The following is a 24,599-nucleotide window of genomic DNA, read 5'->3' as shown; positions in this document are numbered from 1 at the left end:
TTACCTCCAGTTTTGGCTATTCCAATGCTCTCTTGACTGGTCTCCCATCTTTCACCCTCCATAAACTTATGCTCATCCAAAATTCTTCTGGGTGGACAGAAGTTTAGTGGGAATGGAGACTGCAGAGCAGAAAGTAGGAGAGAAACTAAAGAAAGATTCTTAACAAAAACAGAAATACCTGGAAAAACTCAGCAGGTCTGGCAGCATCGGCAGAGAACAAAGTTGATGTTTCGAGTCCTCATAACCCTTCAACAGAACTAAGTAAAAATAGGAGAGGAGTGAAATATAAGCTGGTTTAAGGTGGGGGGGTGGTGGACGTAGGGACAAGCAAGCAGTGATAGGAGCAAATAACCAAAAGATGTCACAGACAAAAGAACAAAAAGGTGTTGAAGGTGGTGATATTATCTAAAAGAATGTGCTAATTAAGAATGGATAGCAGGACACGCAAGGTACAGATAGCTTTATTGGGGTGGGGTGAAATAAGACTAAAAGGGCATAAAAGATATAGATTTAAAAATAAAAGAAATAGGTGGGAAAAGAAAAATCTATATAAATTATTGGAAAAAACAAAAGGGAGGGGAAGAAACGGAAAGGGGGTGGGGATGGAGGAGGGAGTTCAAGATCTAAAGTTGTTGAACTCAATATTCAGTCTGGAAGGCTGTAAAGTGCCTAGTCGGAAGATGAGGTTCCTCCAGTTTGTGTTGAGCTTCACTAGAACAATGCAGCAAGCCAAGGACAGACATGTGGGCAAGAGAGCAGGGTGGGGTGTTAAAATGACAAGTGACAGGGAGTTCTGGGTCTTTCTTGCGGACAGACCGAAGGTGTTCTGCAAAGCGGTCACCCAGTCTGTGTTTGGTCTCTGGACCAGACTGGGCGACTGCTTTGCAGAACACCTTTGGTCTGTCCGCAAGAATGACCCAGACCTCCCTGTCGCTTGCCATTTTAACACTCCGCCCTGCTCTTTTGCCCACACGTCTGTCCTTGGCTTGCTGCATTGTTCCAGTGAAGCCCAACGCAAACTGGAGGAACAGCACCTCATCTTCCGACTAGACACTTTAAAGCCTTCCAGACTGAATATTGAGTTCAACAACTTTAGATCTTGAACTCCCTCCTCCATCCCCACCCCCTTCCTTTTGTTTTTTCCAATAATTTATATAGATTTTTCTTTTCCCACCTATTTCCATTTTTAAATCTATACCTATTATGCCCTTTTAGTCTTATTTCACCCCACCCCCCACTAGAGCTATCTGTACCTTGCATGTCCAGCTATCCATTCTTAATTAGCACATTCTTTTAGATAATATCACAGCCTTCAACACCTCTTTGTTCCTTTGTGACATCTTTTGATTATCTGCTCCTATCACTGCTTGCTTGTCCCTACAACCACCACCCCCCCCACATTTCTCTCCCCCCCCCCCACCTTGAACCAGCTTATATTTCACCCCTCTCCTATTTTTACTTAGTTCTGTTGAAGGGTCATGAGGACTCGAAATGTCAACTTTGTTCTTCTCCGTCGAAGCTGCCAGACCTGCTGAGTTTTTCCAGGTATTTCTGTTTTTGTTTTGGATTTTCAGCATCTGCAGTTTTTTGTTTTTAAAGAAAGATGCTTGTTCAGGGCTAGGGCTGGTAAGATCTGGAGAGGCAGTTTGGCCTGGAGGACTAGTGGAAAGGAGGAAAGTGGCAGAGGCAGCTTATCAGATGGTCTGAATCTTAGAAACAAGGAAGTGAATGAGCTCCTCGCCCTTGTCATTGGAGGTGAGGATGGGGGAGACAGGGGAGAGGGAGAGCACTTCAAAGTTAGTTCTTTCAAAAGGAACTAACTTGCACTGAGATATTAAAATGACTCATCACTCTGCCTGTTTAACACAAAATTTATTTATTCAACTTTTATCAAGAATATTAATGCATATAACTGAGAGTTTATTAACATTAGCAGAAACTTATCTGAATGCTACATTTGCTATGAAACGAGGGATGGAGAAATATTGGGAAGGTCAGTGCAATATGAAGATTTCATTCATTGATCTAAAGGCTTATTACCAGTTGCCTATGAAGTCTGGAGGTCAGTAAGAATTCGTGGAGTCCCTGAGATGTATGTAAGAATATTACAGGATGTGTCCAAGGAATGCCAGGCAAGAATAAGAGACTGTGTAGGAGAGAGTGAGTTTCAAAATCAAAGTTGGATTGCACCAAGAATCAACACTGAACCCCCTCCTCTTCCTGATGGTCATGGATGTTCTAAATGAGCAAATGTGAAAGGAAGTGCCACGGTCAATGATATTTGCAGATATTTGAGCTACGTGGTGGGTTTGATGAGAACATGATTGAGTATCTGGAGAACTGGAGATTAAGATCAGTTTTTATTGTTCTTTCACTGGATGTGGAAGTCACTGGCAAGGCCAGCATTTGCTGCCTGTCCCTAATTGCCCTGAACTGACTGGTTTGCTGTGCCAATGCAGAGGGCAGTTTTGGGTCAACAACATTGCTGTGGGTCTAGACTGAGTAAGGGTGGCAGATTTCCTTCCCTAATGGACATTAGTGAACTAAAGACCCAATGTATGGACTGTCAGTTTAAGCCTATTGGAGAGAATCAGAATGAAGATGTAAATATTATGGACAAAGATTGGGAGAAAGTGAGTAGATTCAAGTACCTGAGGTCAGCGGTAGCAGACGATGGAAGTATGGAAATTAAGCAACAGATTAGCTCTGGTTGGAGTATTTGGAAGAAGTGCAGTGGAATGTTAAGTGATAGAAAAGCATTAATGAAATTGAAAGTGTAAGTTTTTGAGGGTGTTTAATCTCCAAATCCGTGACTGCACTCACTCAATATTAATTTGTTATTTAGGGACTTGAACTATTCAGGAAATAGGAAACAATCTAGTGATGTAACTCGGGAAATGTTTATTAAACAAAAGAAATACTTAACAAATCTAGGTAGCAATTTTACTGGCTGAATGCACTCTTGCTTCTCGATTCAGCCTGGGGCACAAGGTGACACGAGGTCTTCTCTCTCTCTGTCTGTCAGTCTTGTGGTCTTCTGCTCCTAGCTGTAAAGCAGTCTCTTGTCTTCAGATTCAAATTCAGTGCATGATGGAGGCTGAAGCTTTTTAACTCTTTCAAACCACGACTTACATGCATGAACAGTCATGGTGCTGAATTCTGATTGGCTCAGGAAGCACATGATCAGTCCATGGTAAGTTTTGGTGGTACATGATCAGTTTCTGTTTGATTTCTTGAGGGTGATGCTCATCTATTGATGACACTCCCTGTTATCTCCTGACCAGTCCTCTAATGTGTCATTTACTTGTGTGACAGTCCCCCTCAATATAGTTTTTCTTGTTATTTCATCAAATTTTATGCCTTTCAATTGAGATCATAGGGCCTTCAGGTAGTTTTAGTGTCCACTTGTTTGAGATAAGAGAGGATGTGATGTCAGTAATACTCAAAGATTGGACTCACTGTCCCAAGTGCCTAATTGATATATAGGTATCAATATTTTATGTCCTGCAGAACTCTCATTCCAACAGGCTCCTATCAATGTGTTTTGGTTATGGTAACAGCTTCGCTATTATACATTTTTTGTAGTATCTGCCTGTGCTTGGTACAAGTTAAATGAAAATAGTAAAAGTGTACAGAGTGGTGCATAGCGTTACAAAAATGATAAACTTACATAAATTACATAAAGTCTATATAAAATACATATAAAATTGATGCATAGAAAAATGATTGGTGTGTTAAAGTTGAGGTAGCAAGATACAACTAAAAATACAGCATGATACATTCCGCTAATATATGTTCTTAAGTAATAAATGTCAAGAGAACTATATTGTTACATAAACTGATTACAGAGCTTAATTTTAAGCCAGAGATGCTTACAATATTGTGAAGTGGCTGCTTGTCTTACAAAGCATTATAAGTTAAAACTAAACTAATTTATAACATAAGACTGAATGTTTAACCCTTCATGGCTGTTTTCTTTACACAATAGGCCTTTATAACTCCTCTCTAATTCACAGATATGAGTACCACTGATAGGGTTTCATTTCCATGGAGTATGATGGTTCAGGCATGGACTGCTCAACCTTGACAGCTTCACAGCACTTGCTCTGTACTTAGACCATGAAAATATAACTTTACATGGCTTGGGGCAATGTGGTCAAGTGCGGATGTGACTGCTGACGAAGACTAGTCACATGATGTACTTGTGTCCTGCATTGACTACAATTAAGCAGAATATCATATTGAGTTATCCATTAATATACTTTGATCACTTTGATCATTACACGTAACTAAACTACAAACTAATTGTAAATAATTGTGAAACCTTAGCTTTTCTACAAAAGGAAGAATCTACAAGATGGTTTTGAGACCAGTCTTGTTATATAGAGCAGAAACTTGCATCATATCAAGAAGAGAGGAACAACGACTGGATACAATGAGATACAGATGCTGAGATGGACGAGTGGAGTGACTAGAAAGGACAAGATCAGGAACCAGTACATCAGGGGGTCAGTGAAGATTGTGGAAACATCAAAGAAAGTAGCTGAGAAGAGATTGAAATGCTCTGTTCATCCATTGTACAGAGAGAGAGGAAATGAGGTGAGGTGAGTGATGGACATGGGACTGTCAGGAAGAAGAGGAAGGTCTAAGGCCAAATGGAAAGGTGCGGTGGCCAGAGACAGAAATGCAGTGGGACTGGAAGAGGAATGTGTGAATGTCAGGAGGAGATAGAGAAGGTGATCAAGCAGCATTGTGGTGACTCCAAGTAAAATGGGAGGAAAAGGAAGAATTAAAAAACAGATCCCAATGAACATGGTTCATTCCTGGATGTGGTTAACAGCAAAATCAAATCACAGTAGTTACTCATGAACTTGCTGGTGTCTCAGCAGGTGAGATGACTGAGTGAATCCCTTCCCACACTCGGAGCAGGTGAACAGTCTCTCCTTAGTGTGAACTCGCTGGTGTACAGTGAGTTGAGCTGATTGCCTGAACCCAGTCCCGCAGTGAGAGCACCTGAACGGTCTCTCATCAGTGTGAACACGTTGATGGGACACCAGTTTCGAGGAACTTTTATAGCACTTCCCGCAGTCTGGGCATTTGAAAGGTCTCTCGTCAGTGTGAACTTGCTGGTGTGTTAGCAAGTTGCATGACTGAGTGAATCCCATCCCACACCTGGAGCAGGTGAACGGCCTCTGCCCAGAGTGAGTTCGCTGGTGTGACAGCAGGGTGGATGACCGAGCAAATCCCTTCCCACATTCAGAGCAGGTGAATGGTCTCTTCCCATTGTGAGCTCGCTGGTGTGTCCGCAGGTTGGATAACTGAGCGAAACCCACCCCACACTCAGAGCAGGTGAATGGCCTCTCCCCTGTGTGAACTCGTTGGTGTGTCAGCAATGCAGAAGACTGAGTGAATCCCTTTCCACACTCAGAGCAGGTGTATGGTCTCTTCCCAGTGTGAACTTTCTGGTGTGTCATCAGGTGAGATGACTGAGCGAATCCCTTCCCGCACATGGAGCAGGTGAATGGTCTCTCCTTAGTATGAACATGCCGGTGAGCCAACAGGTTGGATGACTGAGTGAATCCCTTCCCACACTCAGAGCAGGTGAATGGCCTCTCCCCAGTGTGAACTCGCTGGTGTTTCAGCAGGGCAGATGGATCAGTGAATCCCTTCCCACATTTTGAGCAGGTGAACGGTCTCTCCCCGGTGTGAATTCGCTGGTGTGTCAGCAGGTTGGATGACTGAGTGAATCCCTTCCCACACACGGAGCAGGTGAATGGTCTCTCCCCAGTGTGAACTCGTTGGTGTTTCAGCAGGGTGGATGAATGATTGAATCCCTTCCCACAGTCCCCACATTTCCATGTTTTCTCCCCAATGTGACTGCATTTATGTCTCGACAGGCCAGATGATTGGCTGAAGCCTCGACCACACACAGAACACGTGTACGGTTTCACTCCACTGTGAATGGTGCTTTTTCCCATGTTTAGAATCCAATGATATTCCAATTGTGATAAGCTTGGCAACTCCGTCAGATCCTGATGTGATGTTTAGCTTGAGTTTCCTAATTGCAAATCCTCTTCTTCTAATACCCTGTGAAATTGATTTAAAAAAGGGAAAAAGGGAGTGAGAGAGAACCCACAAAAATACAAGGGCAGGTTGTGAAATTGAGCTGAATGAATCTGTGGGGTTGGCACCAGGGAAAAATGCTGGATTGTCACAAAAACCCAATTGGTTCACTAATGTCCTGCAGAGAAGGGAACCTGCCACCCAGTCTGGGGCTACATAATACTTCATCCACAAGGTGGGGAGAGAACAAGAGAGAAAGAGAGAAAGAGGGAGAGACAATGTGGTGGGGAGCAGGAGGGTGGAATTGGCAGAGAGGGATTTTCTGTATCTACAACTCAATCAGGGCTTTGACAGAACCTTTAAACCCTCAATCTCCCCCACCTAGAAGGACCAGGATAACAGGTGTATGTGAACACCATCAACTCCAAGTTCCCTCACAATTCACACATCATTCTGACTTGTCTGACAGCAGGTACTGGATGAGCAGAAATATTTTTCAATCAATACTGGGAAGATGAAAGCTATTGTCTTTAGTCTCTGCTCCATTCCCTCGCCTCTCTGACTCCAACCCTCTCCCAGGCAACTGTTTGAGGCTGAATCAGTCTGATCACAACCATGGTGAAATATCTCACCCCATGACGAGTTTTGAATCACATGTCCACTCAAACACCAAGATCACTTATTTCCACCTCAGTAACATTGACCATCTCTACACTAGTCTCAGCTCATCTGCTGCTGAAACCCTCATCCATTCCTCTCAAATTAATTGTCCTAATGCACTCCTGGCCGACCTCCCACATTCAACCTCCTTTTAATCTTGAAGTCACCCAAAACTCTGCTGCCATGTCCTTACTCACACCAAGTCTTGTTCACCCGACACCCCTGATCTCACTGACCTACAAAGGCTCCGGGTTAAGAAGCACCTAAATTTTAAATTTCTCATCCTTGTTTTCAAATCCCTCCATGGTCTCGCCCCTGCCTATCTCTGTAATCTCCTCCAGCTTCACAATCCTCTGAGATATTCGCACTCCACTCATTCCAGCCTCCTGAGCATTCCCAATTTTAATCACTCCAACTTTGGTGGTCGTGCCTCAGTTACCAAGGCTGTAAGCCCTAGAACTTCCTCCCTAAACCTCTCCACCTCTTTACCTCGCTTTCCTCCTTTAAGGTGCTCCTTAAAATCTACCACTTTAACAAAATGCTAGATCATCTGCCCTATCATCTCCTGATGTGGGCTCAGTGTCAAATGTTGCTTAATAAAACTCCTGTGAAACACTCAAAAGGCACTATATAAATGCACATTGTTGTTGTTGTTTTGGACATATATCATTGTTTCTTCATCATCACTGGGTGAAGACCCTGCAACCCCTTATATAACAGCATTGTGGGAGCACCTTCACCACACGGACTGCAGCGGTTCAAGAAGGTCAAACATTATCTTCTCCAGGTAACTGGGGATTGGTAATATATGTTTTGTAAAAATTATTTATTCTTTCATGGGATGTGGGCATCCTTACAAGGCCAGCATTTGTTGCCCTTCCCTAACTGCCCTTGTACTGAGTGGCTTGCTCGGCCATTTCAGAGGGCAGTTAAGAGTCAAGCACATTGCTGTGGGTCTGCATTCACATGTAGGCCAGATGAGGTAAGGAGGGCAGATTTCCTTCCCTTAAGGGGCATTAGTGAACCAAATGGGTTTTAAGGTCAATCGACAACATGGTCATTATTACTTAGGCTAGCTTTTAATTCCAAACTGTATTAATTGAATTTAAGTTCCATCAATTGCCATGGTGAGGTTTGAACCAATGTCCCCACAGCATTAGCCTGAGCTTGTGGATTACTAGTCTAGTGACAATACCACTGTTTCCACTGATGCAGCTGATCTTGTTAGTGCAAGGGCAGGGAGTGGGACTAGCTGATGTCTTTTTGCAGAGAGCCAGCACAAGCATGATGGGCTGATTGGCCTATTTCTGTACTGTAACTATTCAATAATTCCATGACTCGATAAAAAAGGACCTACACTGGAGAGGTGGAACCAGCTTCTGCCACCAATGCCCACCCTGATACAAACTGGCTTTTAATTGGTCCGTCTGTGTTTCTCAACTCAGTTCCGAGAGCAATACCTGCAGTAAAATAACAGCAAAATAGTGCAGCTGCTGGAAATCTGAAATAAAAGAGCAATGGTTGTAAATACTCAGCAGGTCAGGCCGTATCTGTAACAAGCTGTAGAGAATAAATACGAGAAATAAATATGGTGCAGAATTTGATGGTGAATGTAATCTCTGAAGTGGAAGAGAAATGCAAATAGTGCAGGAAAAGGAACTCCTGGCGATGAAAGATTCTGTGGGAAGATAAAGTTGGTAAATCAGCAGTGGACTGTCAGGGGATGGGCAGTGGAGGAAACATCATTTAGACCTGGTCGGCACAAGTAATTCCAAACATGGTTGAAATATACCCATTTTTTGAGACAGGGGAAATTAGACAATGACAGAGAGCGATCAGGGAAGGCAGAGGTGAAACAGAGCAATGGATGGACATGGATTCATATCCACAGTGAAGGAGCCACACCAGCCCCAGAGCCGGATAACAGAGGATGGGACTAAAAGCTCTAAATTGTAGATGAATGCTCAAAAATACCAACCTCTGAAACAATTTCACTCTTTGCAATTTAAAATCTCCTGCTGGAAGGTTTAGAATGAGTAAATAAAGAGAAACTGTTTCCAATGTGAAAGGACAATAACCAGGCAGCACTGAGCAAAAGAACCAGAGGTGACAGGAGAAAAAATATTTTCACACATCTAGTGGTTAGAATGCACTGCCTCATAGAGTGGTAGATACAGATTCAATAGAAGCTTTTGGAGGGGAACTAGATAAATACTTGAATAAAAAAAAAATTGCAGAGCCTCCAACAGGATTTCGATAGGTTAAGTGAGTGGGCAAAACTTTGGCAGGTGGAGTATAATGTGGGAAAAAGTGAACTTGTCCACTTTGGCAGGAAGAAGAGAAAATCAGTATATCATTTGAATGGAGAGAGACTGCAGAACGCTCGCTGCAGTGTCGAGGGATCTGGATGTCCTGGTACATGAGTCACAAAAAGTTGGAATGCTGTTACAGCAAGTGATTGGGAAGGCAAATGAAATTTTGGTGCTTATTGAAAGGGAATCCATTATAGAAGTAGGGAAGTGCTGCTGCAGCTGTACAGGCCTTAGTTAGACTCCAGCTGGAGTACTGTGCACTGTTTTGGTCTCCTTAAGAAAGGATACAATTGCTTTAGAAACAGTTCAGAGAAGGTCACCGGACTGATTCCTGGGTGAAGGGATTATCTTAGGAGAAAAAGTTGCACAGGTTGGGCCTATAGTCACTGGAGTTTAGAAGAATGAAAGATGATATTATTTAAACAGATAAGATCCTGAGGGGAGTTGACAGGGTGGATTCTGGATGTTTTTCCTTTTGGAAGAGTTGAGGTTGAGGGGACCCAGGATTTTTTTTTCTGTCAGAGTGTCTTTGGTCTGTTCCCCAGAAAGCAGTGGAGGCTGGGTCATTGAACATATTTAAGGCTGAGTTACACATATTTTTGATTAACAAGGGAGTCAAAAGTCATGGGGGGGCAGATAGGAAAGTGGAGCTGAGGCCATAATAAGGTCAACCACGATCTTATGGAATCGCGAGCAACCTCAAGGGGCCGACTGGCCTATTCCTGCTCCCAATTTTTGTGTTTTTGCGGTTCTGCAGAAAGAGTGCAGGAATGGAACAAACTGGGTTGGTTACTCTATCAAAGAGTTGGCACAGACTTAATGGGCCAAATGTCCTCCTTCCAAGCTGCACTATTTTATGACTCAATGATTCTTTACAGATATTCCCTATTGATCAGCGTTTGCCCTTCCTTTTTAAACACTCCATTCTCAGTTAATTTCCTTAATTTGCAGGCAAGTTCTGAATATCACTGTTTTTACAGCTCCCATTTTTCCTCCATTTATACACACTCCCCAACCTTTCACTATTTATTCCCCATTTACAGACGCTCCCTGAGTGAGGCTGACATTGCGCATGCGAGAGACGAACGGAATGAAAAGGGGAGAAACCGGAAACCGGGGAGTCGGGTTGGGATCGCGGACAATGGTTACGGTTTTGTAACCGGATATTGATAGAAAACGTGGCTGGTTTTATTCCTGGCTCTGGATCCGCGCTCGGTCTTTGTAAAACCTCCACTTTGAAGCCGCCCGCTCGAGCTCTCTTACCGTCTGTCGCCACTGCCTCCGCGTACTCAGCTCACAATGCTCGGAGTGCGATTGACACCAATCGGAAGAGGGGGCGGGGCTGGGGGCGGGGCTGGAGGACCGGGGCTGGAGCACCAAGGGGAGGAGCTGGAGGACCGGGGCTGGAGCACCAAGGGGAGGGGTTGGAGGACCGGGGGAGCGGCGGGAGGACCGGGCGATGGGACTGGAGGACAGGGGGGAGGGTCTGGAGGACCGGGGCTGGCGGACCGGGGGAGGGGGCTGGAGGATCGGGGGAAGGGCTGGAGGTCCGGGGCTGGAGGACCGAGATAAAAGCAAAAAACTGCGGATGCTGGAAATCCAAAGCAAAAATACAAATAGCTGGAAAAACTCAGCAGGTCTGACAGCATCGGCGGAGAGGAACACAGTTAACGTTTCGAGTCCTCATGACCCTTCAACAGAACTCAGTAAAAATGGAAGAGAGATGGAATATAAGCTGGTTCAAGGTGGGGGGGGGGGGGGGGGGGGGGGGGGCCGGGGACAGGTAGAGCTGGATAGAGTGCCAGTGATAGGTGGAGATAACCAAAAGATGTCACAGACAAAAGGACAAAGAAGTGTTGAAGGTGGTGATATTATCTAAGGAATGTGCTGATTAAGGGTAGAAAGCAGGACAAGCAAGGTACAGATAGCCCTCGTGGGGGGTGGTGTGAAGGGAAGGGATTGAAATAGGCTAAAAGGTAGAGATAAAACAATGGGTGGAAATAGATTTAAAAATAATGGAAATAGGTGGGAAAAGAAAAATCTATATAAATTATTGGAAAAAAAAGGGGGGGGATCGGAAAGGGGGTGGGGATGGAGGACGGAGTTCATGATCTAAAATTGTTGAACTCAATATTCAGTCCAGAAGGCTGTAAAGTGCCTAGTCGGAAGATGAGGTGCTGTTCCTCCAGTTTGCATTGAGCTTCACTGTAACAAAGCAGCAAACCAAGGACGGACACGTGGCTGGGGCTGGAGGACTGAGTCTGGTGGCGGGGGGGATGCGCAGGGGAAGGTGTGGTCCTTCAACTAATCGGAGTGAATGAAGGGCGGGGGTGAAATTAAGAACAACTTGTTCACATAAAAGAAGATGGAAACCTGGGGAAATCTCCCCAAAATGCTGTGATTCCTGGGGATCAATATACATTTTCAAGATGGGAATCAATAGATTCTTGCTACATAAAGATATTAAAAGGAATGGATCAAAGATCAGAAAATGAATTTGAGGATCAGATCAACTATGATCTAATTTAATGGTGGAGCAGGCTTGAGGGGCTGAATGGCCTATTTATGTTCCTGCGTGCTGGCTGCAGCCCCTCCAGCAATGATTACCTCAGGAAGTGAGCAATTTGTAATATCCCCATGGGGTGCAGTATACTCAGTGTCTGATCCTAAGATGCTCTAGAAAGGGGAAGTTTCTGATGTCCCCTTGAGGTGCAGTTGTTCAGTCTGACCCTGAACTAGCCTCACACATCTTGCCTGGACCCATCGTGTCGTGCCCCCAATTTCCCACAATAATCCAAACACAGTGTCCAACTACAAACATTACATTCATTTTCCAATTGTTTTGCAGGGATTCACCACATTCATGGTAGTTTACATTACTGGAAGTAAGCTTCTCAAAAAGTGACCCCTGCTGCTTTACTTTATTCCTATATGAATATGAAACTCCAACCCAGTTATATGATTATTAACATCAGCAGCAACAACCCCAACTGTAAACATAGCTGAAATAAGAACAGAATCCAGGCCTGGCAATCACTTGTGAATTCATTGATAATCTATCATCTCAGCAGGGTAGATAATAGATTAAATGGCTTCCCACATATGGATCATGTAAAAGGAGTGCGCTGGCACCTCAGCAGTTCCCTTTTGTATTTACAGCTCTTGTCACAATCAGAACATTTAAACATTCTCTTATCAGTGTGAACAAGCTGAAGTGAAATGAGAGTGCTTGACCGAATGAATCCCATCCCATACTCGGAGTAGATGAATGGCCTCTCCCCGGTGTGAATAGGTCGATCAAAATAGAGGGTCAGGGCAGATGGGAGCCAAGGATAAATTTGACAAGACGTCATGGACACAAGACAGCAGGAGTGTTAAACTATGTTTGAGTTTTGGTGAACACCTTGTCAAATACCAGGAGGGAAATGGAAAACAATGAAGGTGAATGTGTTGAAAGAGCCAAAAGGAAATCCTGTCAGAGAGAAGAGCAAAACTTCATTAACCTTCTCTGTAATCTGTCTTAACTCCTCTGTCTTTTTTTTTGCAAAAATATACTTTATTCATAAATCTTCAACAACATTTCAAACCATTTCAAAATCACCATCACAAAAATACAATCAGGTTCAACTTTTACAACATGAATCACAAGGTGTATCAGTACAAACAATGAGTATTACAATCATTGGCAGACATTCATTTTGAGCTGTACATCCTGGTACAGTTCCTAGCCCCTTGGTGCACTGTGTCTTAGGCAGCGACCCTTCCCCATTGTGCCTTTGCGGTAGCTGCCCCAAGCTTTAGTGTGTCCCTCAGCACATAGTCCTGGACCTTGGAATGTGCCAGTCTGCAACACTCGGTCATTGCGCTGGAAGACCAACAAGTTACGGGCAGACCAAAGAGCGTCTTTCAGCGAGTTGATGATCCTCCAGCTGCAGTTGATGTTTGTCTTGGTGTGTGTCCCTGGGAACAGAACTGCTCGGGATGAACCTCGACAGAAGCCACTGCATCTCTCTCCAGACCTTCTTTGCAAAGGCACAATCTACAAGGAGGTGAACAATGGCCTCTTCCCCAACACAGCCACCTCGAGGGCAACATGCCGAGGGGATGAGACTCCTGGCGTGTAGGAAGGATGTGACAGGGAGGGCTTTTCTCACCACCAGACAAGCTACATCTTGGTGCTTGTTGGAAAGTTCTGGCGATGAGGCATTCTGCCAAATGACTTTGACAGTCTGCTCGAAGAACCATCCCACCGGATCCACCCTCTCCTTTTCCCTCAGGACCTCTAAGATGTTACGTGCTGACCACTGCCTGATGGACTTGTGGTCAAAGGTGTTTCTCTGAATAAATTTTTCCATGAGGGACCGGTGGTACAGCACGGTCCAACTACTTGGAGCGTTCCACGGCAGCGTGGCCAGACCCATCCTTCACAACACCGGGGACAGGTAGAACCTCAGCACGTAGTGACACTTGGTGTTTGCGTACTGAAGGTCTACGCACCGCTTGATGCAGCCACACACAAAGCCACATGATCCATTTTCGACCTCCAGATAAAGCGGAAGATGGCTCGGGTGATTGCCACCACACAGGAGTGTGTAATGGGCCAGACCTGCGCCACGTACAGCAATAGCGAGAGTGCCTCACACCTGATGACCAGGTTCTTACCCGCAATGGAGAGGAAGCGTTGCTCCCACATGCTCAGTTTCCTTTTCACCATAGACACTCTCTCCTTCCAGTTTTTAACGCGTGCCCTGGTCCCTCTGAACCATATTCCCAGCACCTTCAGGCTGTCAGCCCTGACAGTGAAGGGGACAAAGGATTGGTCAGCCCAGTTCCCGAAAAACATGGCCTCGCTCTTCCCACAATTTACCTTGGCTCCTGAGGCCAGTTCGAACTGATCGCAGATGTGGATCAGTCTGTACACCGACAGCGGATCCGAGCAGAAGACGGCGACATCGTCCGTGTACAGGGAGACTTTGACCTGAGTGCTTCCACTGCCAGGGATTGTCACTATTCTTATGCCCGGATCCTTCCTGATGGACTCAGCAAAGGGTTCTATGCAACACATGAAAAGAACAGGCGAGAGACGGCAGCCCTGCCTGACTCCAGATTTAATAGAAAAGCTATCTGCTTCCCACCCCTTGATTGAGGCTGCACTACTGATGTTAGTGTAAAGCAGTTGGTTCCAATTGTGAATTCCCTCCCCAAACCCCAATTTGGAGAGCACATCCACCATGTAGGTGTGCGATATTCTGTCAAAGGCCTTCTCCTGATCCAGGTTGATGAGGCAGGTGTCCACACCCCTGTGCAATGGGCAATCATATCCCCGAGCAGTGCGAGGCTGTCAGAGATCTTCCTGCCCGGCACAGTGCAAATCTGGTCAGGGTGAATCACCAATTCCAGAACGGATTTGACCCGATTGCCGATGACCTTGGACAGAATCTTATAGTCCACATTCAACAGTGAAATGGGTCGCCAATTTCTAATTTCCTCCCTTTCCCCCTTGTGCTTGTAGATGAGGGTGATAATGCCTTTCCTCATGGATTCTGACATACTGCCGGCCAGGAGCATACTCTCGTACACTTCTAGCAGGTCCGGGCCTTAACTCCTCTGTCGGTTCATTTATTGAAACCAGGAACTCACCCTGTTTTAATGGTGACATTCCCTGTCTGCCCAGTTATCCCTTTAAGTCAGCCCTTGAATTGTTTATACATTGTTTCATCATGTTCCCACATTTCACTGACAAATGTTGAAATGTTTGCTCCACACCCATTGGATTTCATCTATTTAAAGACACAAACAGGAAGGTCCAGTTTTCTCCTGGAGTTTGAGACAAATCAGCTTCCAAAATGATGCAGACTTTCAGGCAATGAGGGAGATCCGGTCTCAACCCCGCCCCTCATTCACTCCGATAGGTGGGAGGACCAGCCGCTCCCGCCCGTCCCCCTCTTCCTATTGGTCCTGAGCTGCCGTCAATCCGAGGGGGGGGAAGGGAGAGTACTGTGAGCTGGAGCATGCGCGGTGCGGCTGCTGCGGCTGGACAGCAGTGCGCAGGCGCAGTGTCAAAGAGTCTGGAGCATGCGCAGTGCGATCGACGGCCTTGCGGGAAGAGGCGCCTGTTTGTCCCGGAGAAGCGGAGTCAGAACGAGGCGGTGGGTGGGAGGATTTGGAAACACTTTGTGGATCCGCAAACCCTGAGGAATAATTATCAGCTCCTGGTTTGCAGCTGCGGGACTTCTCCCTCCCGGGAACAGGCCCAGGTTAACGGCCGCCATCCTGGGTCAGCGAGTGGAGGATGGTTCACGTCAGAGGATGGGGGAGGGGAGGACAATAAATAAGCGGTTACACTTTGGGCTCGAATCAATGAGGAATCTGATCTGTGGGAAGGAAGGAAACCCTGGGAGGTGGGCGGGGAGGATTCAGAAACACCCGCTGGAGGCCCCAAACCCCCAATAAGACTCATTGATTTTATTGTCAGTCTGCAGACAGGAGCTGGAGAACTGAACCCAGGCAGAGGAGAGGGAGGGAGAAAACTGGGAGTGGAGGAAAGAAATGGTGGAGACGGTGAGATGGGTTTGGATTTCAGCCCAGGGGGGATGGGGAGTATGTGGGACGGGGATTTACAGCTTTGGGGGAACAAGAGGGGGAAAAAATGTTCCACAGAAACTAGAATTGTCTGTTCTGAATTTCTAGGCTCTGCTGACAGTCAAGAGTTTTGTAAACTCCTTTTGCAGGATATTGGAAGGGGAAGATTTAGAGGGAAGCTCAAATCAAACTTCACATCAAGATTTAAAACCATCACTCAATTCATCAGGACCTGAATATCATCGGCAATTGAATGTGGAAGGAGAAATGCTTGTCTGTTCTGTCTGTGTGAAAAGATTTCAAACATCAGTGTGACTGGAAAAACACTGAGGTGCGCACACACACCCGAGTGAGAGTGTTCAGTGCACTGACTGTGGAAAGAGCTTTCACAAGTTACATAGCCTGAAAAAACATCACACCATTCACAGCGGGGTGAGACCGTACACGTGTTCTGTGTGTGGACAAGACTAACTGATTATTCAACCTGGAGAGACATAAGGACTCCGGCACCATGGACAAACCATGGAAATGGGAGGATTGTGGTAAAGGATTCAATTATCCATCTCAGCTGGAAATCCATCGACCCATTCACACTGGGGAGAAGCTGTTCACCTGTTCCGTGTGTGGGAGGGGATTCACTCAGACAACCAAACTCATGTCACACCAGCGAATTCACACTGAGGAGAAGCCATTCACTTGCTCTGTGTGTGGGAAGGGATTCACTCATTCATCCGGCTTTAGGTCACAGCAGCGAGTTCATTCTGAGGAGAAGCCATTCAGCTGTACTTCCTGTGGAAAGAGTTTCAGGCATTCATCCGCCCTTGCTGAACACCAGCGAGTTCACACTGGGGAGAGGCCGTTCACCTGCTCTGTGTGTGGGCAGGGATTTACTCAGTCATCCAGTTTGCTGAGACACCAGCGAGTTCACACTGGGGAGAAGCCGTTCAGCTGCAGTTCTTGTGGAAAGAGTTCCAGGCAGTCATCCACCCTCATTGCACACCATCGAGTTCACACTGGGGAGAGACCATTCACCTGCTGTGTATGTGGGAAGGGATTCACTGTATCATCCGCCTTCGAGTCACACGTGCAAATTCACACTGAGGAGAAGCCATTCAGCTGCACGGACTGTGGAAAGAATTTCAGGTGTTCATCTGCTCTCCTGGCACATCAGAAAGTTCATACTGGAGAGAGACCATTCACCTGCTCCGTGTGTGGGAAGAGATTCACTCGGTCCTTCAACCTAGTGACACATGAGCGAGTTCATAAGTGACTGAGGGGGTTGGATTCTGCTGTTATCACTGCTGTTAATCATATTCAGGATTGATAGTCTGACAATGTCAAGTTTGTTTCTGCTGATGTTAACAATCCCTATAACTGGCTGGAGTTTAATATTCTGCAGATGTCACTGATACTCGGGGCTGCAGTGTCCCTTTTTAAAAGCACCATCTATGATCGTTCCCCTTAATTCATGAACCTCTAGAAGGTCGGTTCCATTCCACAGGACGTGCATGACACATCAATAATTACAATTTACAAAAACAAAGGGCCCAGAGGAGATTGGAACAAAAACTTTGTCCACCAAAGGTCCTCCGTCTCATCCACTCCTTTCATGACACCATGCCCTGTACTCTACAGTTTGACGGTTCCACCTCTGACAGTTTCAGGGTGAAGAATGGAGTGAAGCAGGGCTGTGTCCGAGCCCCCGCTTAGTTTGGTATTTTCTTCTCCATGTTCCTGACCTTGGCCTTCCCTGCAGATATGGAAGGAGTTTCCCTGCATACTCAATCAGATGGCAAACTACAATCTGTCCAGACTGAAAGTGAAGATAAAATACAGCCTGTCTCGATCACAGACCTCCTCTATGCTGATGATGTGATGATGTCATGCTTGTGACTCACACAGAAACTCAGCTACAAAGACTCATGGACCGTCTCTCCCATGTCTGTAACCTGTTCACCCTTTGTGTAAACATCAAGAAAACTGTGGTTTGGGGACTGGGTGTCATATCCCTGTCCTTGATCACACTAAATAACACGCCACTGGAAGTGGTCAGTGAAATCTATGACCTTGGGTCCATAGTGACAGACAATCGGTTTCTCAATGCGGAACTTGATACACGCGTAGGGAAAGCAGCTCCACTTCTGGCCGACTCACGAATCGTCCATGGAATAACATCAAGCTGCCTCTCAGCACCAAGATGCTGGTTTATGAGGCCTGTGTCCTCAGCATCTTGTTATCTGCCTGTGAAACATGAACGATTTACAGTGATCAGGAAAGGAAGCTCAACAACTTTCACCTTCACTGTTTGTAACACATTCTGGGCGTCTCAGGGACAGAATCAGGAATGTGGCAGTCCTCTCAAAGACAAATCTCCCAAGTAGGCTCGCTCTCATCAAGCAGAGGTGACTTCACTGGCTCTGAAGGAGAGTCATACGGACTTGAAACGTTAACTCTGTTTCTGTCTCCGTAATTTCTGCCAGACCTATTGAGTTTTTCCAGAATTTTCTGCTTCTACCCCATAAGAGGCTGCTGGTCTCTCTTCCATGGTCTTGTCCGTGTCTGGGCGGCTCTGGAGAGGGAGCATGTGGTGTCCACCCGTACGGTTGATGCCTTCCACCACCAGTGGGTACCTCAGGGTACAGAGTCTCAGAGACACTGCAAACAACATTCTGGTTTAGTTAGGAAAGTTCTCTTCGCTCTATTTGGGGGTTTGATGCTGATTTTAAGCTCTTTTAGTTTAATTGGACAACATGTTTGAGAGAACAAGAGAAGAAAGTATGTTCTATAGAAACTAGAATTGTCTGTTTTGAATTCCTACCCTGGACTGACAGTGATGACTTTTGTAAACTCTGTTTACAGGAAATTAGAAGGAGATGATTCGAAGATGGGAAACTCAAACCAAACATCTCATCAAGGTCTGACAGAGTCACTCGATTCATCAGGAACATGGAAGGAGAAATGTTTGTTCTGACTGTGGGAAAAGATTTCAAGCATCAGCGTGGCTGGAAAAGCACCGAGACACACACACCCGAGTGAGAGCGCTCCAGTGAACTGACTGTGGATAGAGCTTTAACCAGTTACACAGCCTGAAATAACATCACACCATTCACAGCGGGGAGAGACTGTACATGTGTTCTGCTTGTGGATGAGGCTTCAACTGATCGTCCAACCTGGAGAGACACAAAGACACTGAGACCACAAAGAAACCATGGAAATGTGGGGAGTGTGGGAAGGGATTCACTTGCCCATCCCAGCTGGAAGCTCATCGACGCACTCACACTGGGGAGAGACCGTACACCTGCTCCGTGTGTGGGAAGGGATTCACTCTAATGTCCAGCCTTCATTTACACCAGCGAGTTCACACTGACGAGAGGCCTTTTAAATGCTCTGACTGTGGGAAAGGCTTTAAAATCTCACCGGATCTAATTAAACACCAGCTTGTTCACACTGACGAGAGACCATTCAGTTGTCCTCAATGTGAGAAGAGATTCAGACAGTCGTCTCACCTCATTCAACACCAGCGAGTTCACACCGGGGAGAGGCCGTACACCTGCTCCGTGTGTGGGAAGGGATTCACTTCATCATCCAACCTGGTGACACATCAGCGGGTTCACACAGGGGAGAAGATCTTCACCTGCTCTGTGTGTGGGAAGGGGTTTTCTCAGTCATCGAATCTGCTGACACACCAGCAAGTTCACACTGGGGAGAGGCCGTTCATCTGCTCTGTGTGTGGGAAGAGATTCGCTCGATCGTCTCACTTGCTGACACACCAGCGAGTTCACAAGTGACAGCAGAGGTTGGATTCTGCTGTTAATCACATCCTTTGTTTCTGTTGCTGTTAGTAATGCTTGTAACTGGGCTGGAGTTTAATATTCTGGATATCTGTCATTGAGTTTAGATGAAAGCAGACAGCGCTGTTGTAAGAACATAAGGGCTAGGAGCAGGATTAGAACAGATGACCTGTCATGCCTGCTCCACCATTCAACACGATCATGGCTGATTTCAGCCTCAATTCCACTTTCCTGCCTGTTCCCCATGATCCTCGATTCCCTGAGAGACCAAAATCCTGTCTTAGTCTAAATCTCAGTCTTCAACATCTTCAACGATGGAAACTGAAAATGAAACTTTACAGGACAGAATGAGGCCATATGGCCCATCATATCTGTGCTAGCCCAATCCCACTATCCAGTTCTTCATCTGTAACCTTGTAGGTTACAGAACATCAAGTTCCTGACTTTATTAATTGGTGCTATGGTCAGTCTGCACCTCATTCCTGCAAAATAATCACAAGAACCTGAATTGTGAATCACAATGGTGGGGCTTTTACCCAGCATTCCCCATGGTAGAGAATGTCCCCTATCCACACCACAGGAGACCAGTGCGCAGGCTCAGTGCCCCCCAGTGTTTGGAGCATGCGCAGTGTCAGTCATGACCACGGAGAGCCATTTGTTTGTCGCTTCTGCAGCCGGTAAAAGGAGCAGTGGAGCCGGCGGCTGGACAGGGAGGATTTGGAATCACTTTGTGGATCCGCAAACCCTGAGGAATAATTGTCAGCTCCTGGTTTGCAGCTGCGGGGTTTCTCCCTCCCAGGAACAGGCCCAGGTTAATGGCCGCCATCCTTGGTCAGCGAGTGGAGGATGGTTCACATCAGAGGATGGGGGAGGGGGGACAATAAATAAGAGGTTACACTTTGAGCTCAAATCAATGAGGACTCTGATCTCTCTTTGGGAAACTGAACAAATGGCTCCTTGTAAGTTGAGCTCAGGGTTACATTGGGCAGGAAGAGAAGCAGAAACCAAAACGGAACAAGAGACTGAGTTTAACTTGGAGAGAGGGAGAGAAAGAAACCCTGAAAGATGGAAACCATAGGAGGTGTGGAAAGACCACCTTCATGATTGCTTATTAAATCCCCACACAGTAAGTTCTGGACACAAGGTTAACATCTGATATTCTGTATGGTCGGTCCGGGTGATTCAGATTAATAGATAATTGGTTTGGTTTGATAGATAATTGGTTTATGGAAAAGTCATCACGGTGCCAGGCATTGAATTGTGATGATGATACAAATAAAATAATTCATAACATAGTTATAGACAATATTAAAATATAAATCAATAAAAGGATTGCACAATTATGATCATTTCAGCATAAAGTCATTACAATATGTTACAAAATGGAGGACTCCATAACTTATAGAATAGAAATGAAAGGTCTACTGCACTCTGCATTTTCTATTAGTCCTTCGATCATATGTTGTCAGCTTGAGTTAATTAAATTGTCAATCATTTACATCCTATTGATGAGTTTTATACAGTGGGTGATTGGGCTGTCTTGTAGTGTATTTGTCCCAAACCTATTTGCAGATGGTATTTTTTCTCCTGAACTCCATTATACATTTATGGTGTGGTTGGGCAGTGCCTTTGAGAGGTGGGATTCTGGAGTTTTCTACCGAAGTCCAGACAGAGGTTTTCCCACATTCAGACGTTTGATTGTGTATTGTTTTGTCACGAGTCATGAATGAAGTGAATTATCGAACGTGTTGCTCTCTCTATCGGATTTGTTAAAAGGATACAGAAAGAATTATCCAACACTTTACTTAGATTTCAGCCTAGGGAGGAGGGAGAGTGTGTGGGATGGGGATTTACAGCTTTGGGGGAACGAGAGGAAAAATGTTCCATAGGAACCAGAATTGTCTGTTTTGAATTTCTGTCCTGTACTGTCAGTGATGATTATTGTAATCTCCTTTTACAGGGCATTAGAAGGGGAAGATTTGCAGATCGGTAACTCGAACCAAAAATCACATCAAGATCTGACAGAATGACTCAGTTCATCAAGACCTGAATATCATCAGCTTTTGAATGTGGAAGGAGAAATGTTTGTCTGTTCTGACTGTAGGGAAAGATTTGAAACAACTGGGAAAAGCACCGAGACACACACACACCCGAGTGAGAATATTCCAGTGCACTGACTGTGGAATGAGCTTTAACCAGTTACACAGCCTAAACACAAACAGAACCATTCGCTGTGTGGAGAAGCCATACACGTGTTCTGTGTGTGAACGAGGCTTCAACTGATTGTCCAACCTGGAAAGACCTAAAGACACGGACACCGTGGAGAAACCATGGAAATGTGGGGACTGTGGGAAGGGATTCAATTACCCATCCCAGCTGGAGATCCATCGACGCAGTCACACCGGGGAGAGGCCGTTCACCTGCTCGGTGTGTGGGGAGGGATTCACATTATCTTCCAGCTTACATATACACCAGAGGACTCACACCGGGGAGAAGCCATTAAACTGCTCCGTGTGTGGGAAGAGATTCAATTTTCTGTCCCAGCTGCTGAGACACCAGCTGGTTCATATTGATGAGAGGCTGTTTAACTGCTCTGATTGTGAGAAGAGCTTTAAAAGACGAGAGGACCTGGTCAAGCACCAGTTTGTTCACACTGAGAGACGGTTCAGTTGTTCTCACTGTGGGAAAGTGTTTAGACAATCACTGAACCTCATAAAACACCAACAAGTTCATACTGGGGAGAGGGCACTCACCTGCTCCGTGTGTGGGAAGGGGTTCACTCGACTGTCTCACCTCAGCTCACACCAACTTGTTCACACTGATAACAGACCTTTCCAATGTTCTGAATGTGAGAAGACCTTTAAAACTGCAGGTGATCTTCTGAGACACCAGCGAATTCACACTGAGGAGAGGCCATTTACCTGCTCCATCTGCCAGAAGGGATTTATCTGTTTGACCAACCTCAAGCTGCACCAGCGAGTTCACTCTGATAGGAAACCTTTCCAATGTTCTGACTGTGAGAAGAGCTTTAAAACTACAAGGGATCTACTGATGCACCAGCGCATTCACACAGGGGAGAGGCCATTCACCTGCTCCGTATGTGGAAAGGGATTCACCCGTTCGTCCCACCTCCTGACACACCAGCAGGTTCACACAGGGGAGAGGCCATTCACCTGCTCCGTATGTGGGAAGGGATTCACTCGCCTAGCTCACCTCAATTCACATCAACTTGTTCACACTGATAACAGACCTTTCAAATGTTCTGAATGTGAGAAGACTTTTAAAACCCCAGGTGTTCTGCTGAGACACCAGCGAGTTCACACTGTGGAGAGGCCGTTCACTTGCTCCGTGTGCAGGAAGGGATTCACTCATTCGTCCCACTTAATGAGACATCAGCGAGTTCACAACTGAATGCAGGGGTTGGATTCTGCCTTTATCACTGCTGTTAATCACATCCAGCACTCAACCAGGTTCATTCTGAAAGTTGGGCTGACGTTAATAGCCACGCATTTGGGCTGGAGTTTAATTCATTTGACAAATCTCAAGATATTCATGTTGTTTGAAACACAAAGTGTCGAGTCCTTAATTTCTCCAAGATTAGAGGAGAATAATTGATGTCCTGTTACTGATTGCTCTATTTTTGGGCCTTCAACCCTTTCTAACTCTAGATTATTTCAGTCCTCATACCTTTGGTTACTCTCATGAACCTTTCAGTGTCTCTCTGGGGAAGGTATCGGTAACACTCCCGGGATCACGAAACACAAAACACAGTCTGTTAAACACTTTCAGCTGCTGGACTTAGTATGTACCCCACAGCAAAAATCAAATAAACCAATTTTGTGTTGAACACAGAGTGTGTCACGTATTTTTAATATCTGTACCGCAAGTTAATTCCTTCTGAAGTGCTCTTCCCCTCCCGTCTCCTCCATCCTCACCTCTGGAAGATTAAGATTCTGGAGTCACAAATCATCCATGTGACTCCAGACCCACAGCAATATGGTTGACTCTTAAATGCCATCTGAACAAGGGAAATTCGGGATGGGCAATAAATTCTGGCCTACCCAGCGACACCCACATCCCATGAATGAATTTTTAAAAAGGGGGTCGAGTTCATAAGTGATTTCGAAGTCATTTATTAATTATTAAGTAGTTTATTACGAAGAACCAGATTAAAAATGATGCATGAACTAAGCGGACAGAAAATAACATACAACCTGTGACAGGTGAGACTGGTTTGAGTGGCAGTCTCTTGTTTCCAGCTGCTTCCTCGTTTGTTCTGTCTTCTTGAGCTGAGGGGTTAGGAAGTTAGGAATGTTTCTGGCTTTGGGGACTGCCCTCTTTCCCTCTGAGCACCCGTTAATATACTTTATTTCTAGGGGCTGGTAGTTTACCTCATGTCAATCACTTGTTCGATCCCCATCTGGCCAGTGACCAGAGGATAGGTACCCATGGTGTCACCTCCCTCTGTCCATCACTTAGTCTCAAGTTCATCTTGCAGCTCTTCTCGTGCTTGGTGCCACCTGTTAACTCCTGCCAGACACTTCTCTCGGAACACAGGAAACAGGAGCTATTCGGCCCCTCGTGCCTACTCCGCCATTCAACTAGATCAAGGTTGATCATCTATCTCAACACCATTTTCCCGCATTCTCCCCACAATCCTCTGGGGTAGAGAATTCCAAAGAATGAGTGAAGCAATTTCTCCATCTCAGTCCTAAACGCCCTGCCCCATATCCTGAGACTCCCCTGGACCTAGGACCCCCATTCCCCCCACCCCAGCAAAGGGAGACATCCTGCCTCTACCCTGTCGAGCTCTAGATTCTCCTTGGCCAATATCTCTGTTTGCCCCTGGCTGCTAGGAACTGTTTTTTTCAAAGAGAGAGAACAAAGAAAGAGAAAAGTAACAACTTCTGTCAGGCAGTCTCATGCTATGTCTGCAAATTCTATAATGATCCCATAATATTCTTAAAGATAACATTTTTTACAGCTCCCCCCTTTGAGAAGGAAATATCCTTATTCACTTCTCAACTGATTTCTGGCTAACCTAGATATTTCTACACTAGGGCTTGTTTCCACAATTTCTTGATTACATACCATAGATAACATACTAAAGCTACTGGAATTATCAGAATCAGCAACACAAACCCTCTAGCTGCCACCAACAAGTGAAATGTGATCGCTATTGACTTGGATT

At 45.6% G+C, this 24,599-nt stretch overlaps 1 protein-coding gene, 1 long non-coding RNA gene and 1 pseudogene across 2 annotated transcripts; 2 read left to right on the top strand and 1 right to left on the bottom strand.

Moving 5' to 3' along the window:
• Positions 1–1,877: 1,877 nt before the first annotated feature.
• LOC121270568 overlaps positions 1,878–24,599 on the bottom strand; it is a 31,512-nt pseudogene continuing 8,790 nt past the window's right edge.
• LOC121270565 (gastrula zinc finger protein XlCGF8.2DB-like) lies at positions 15,709–18,449 on the top strand. Its single transcript, XM_041175934.1, has one exon. The coding sequence runs from the start codon at positions 16,129–16,131 to the stop codon at positions 16,885–16,887; it is 759 nt and encodes a 252-aa protein (XP_041031868.1). The 5' UTR covers positions 15,709–16,128; the 3' UTR covers positions 16,888–18,449.
• LOC121270571 lies at positions 19,352–23,255 on the top strand. The gene is made up of 2 exons (XR_005941575.1): positions 19,352–19,413; positions 21,369–23,255. It is a non-coding gene; the product is annotated as an uncharacterized LOC121270571 (long non-coding RNA).

Source organism: Carcharodon carcharias, chromosome 27 (genome assembly GCF_017639515.1).
Source record: "Carcharodon carcharias isolate sCarCar2 chromosome 27, sCarCar2.pri, whole genome shotgun sequence".
Classification (NCBI taxonomy): domain Eukaryota; kingdom Metazoa; phylum Chordata; class Chondrichthyes; order Lamniformes; family Lamnidae; genus Carcharodon; species Carcharodon carcharias.
Note: the sequence above shows the minus strand (reverse complement) of the source record. Positions and strands in the feature narration are given on the sequence as shown.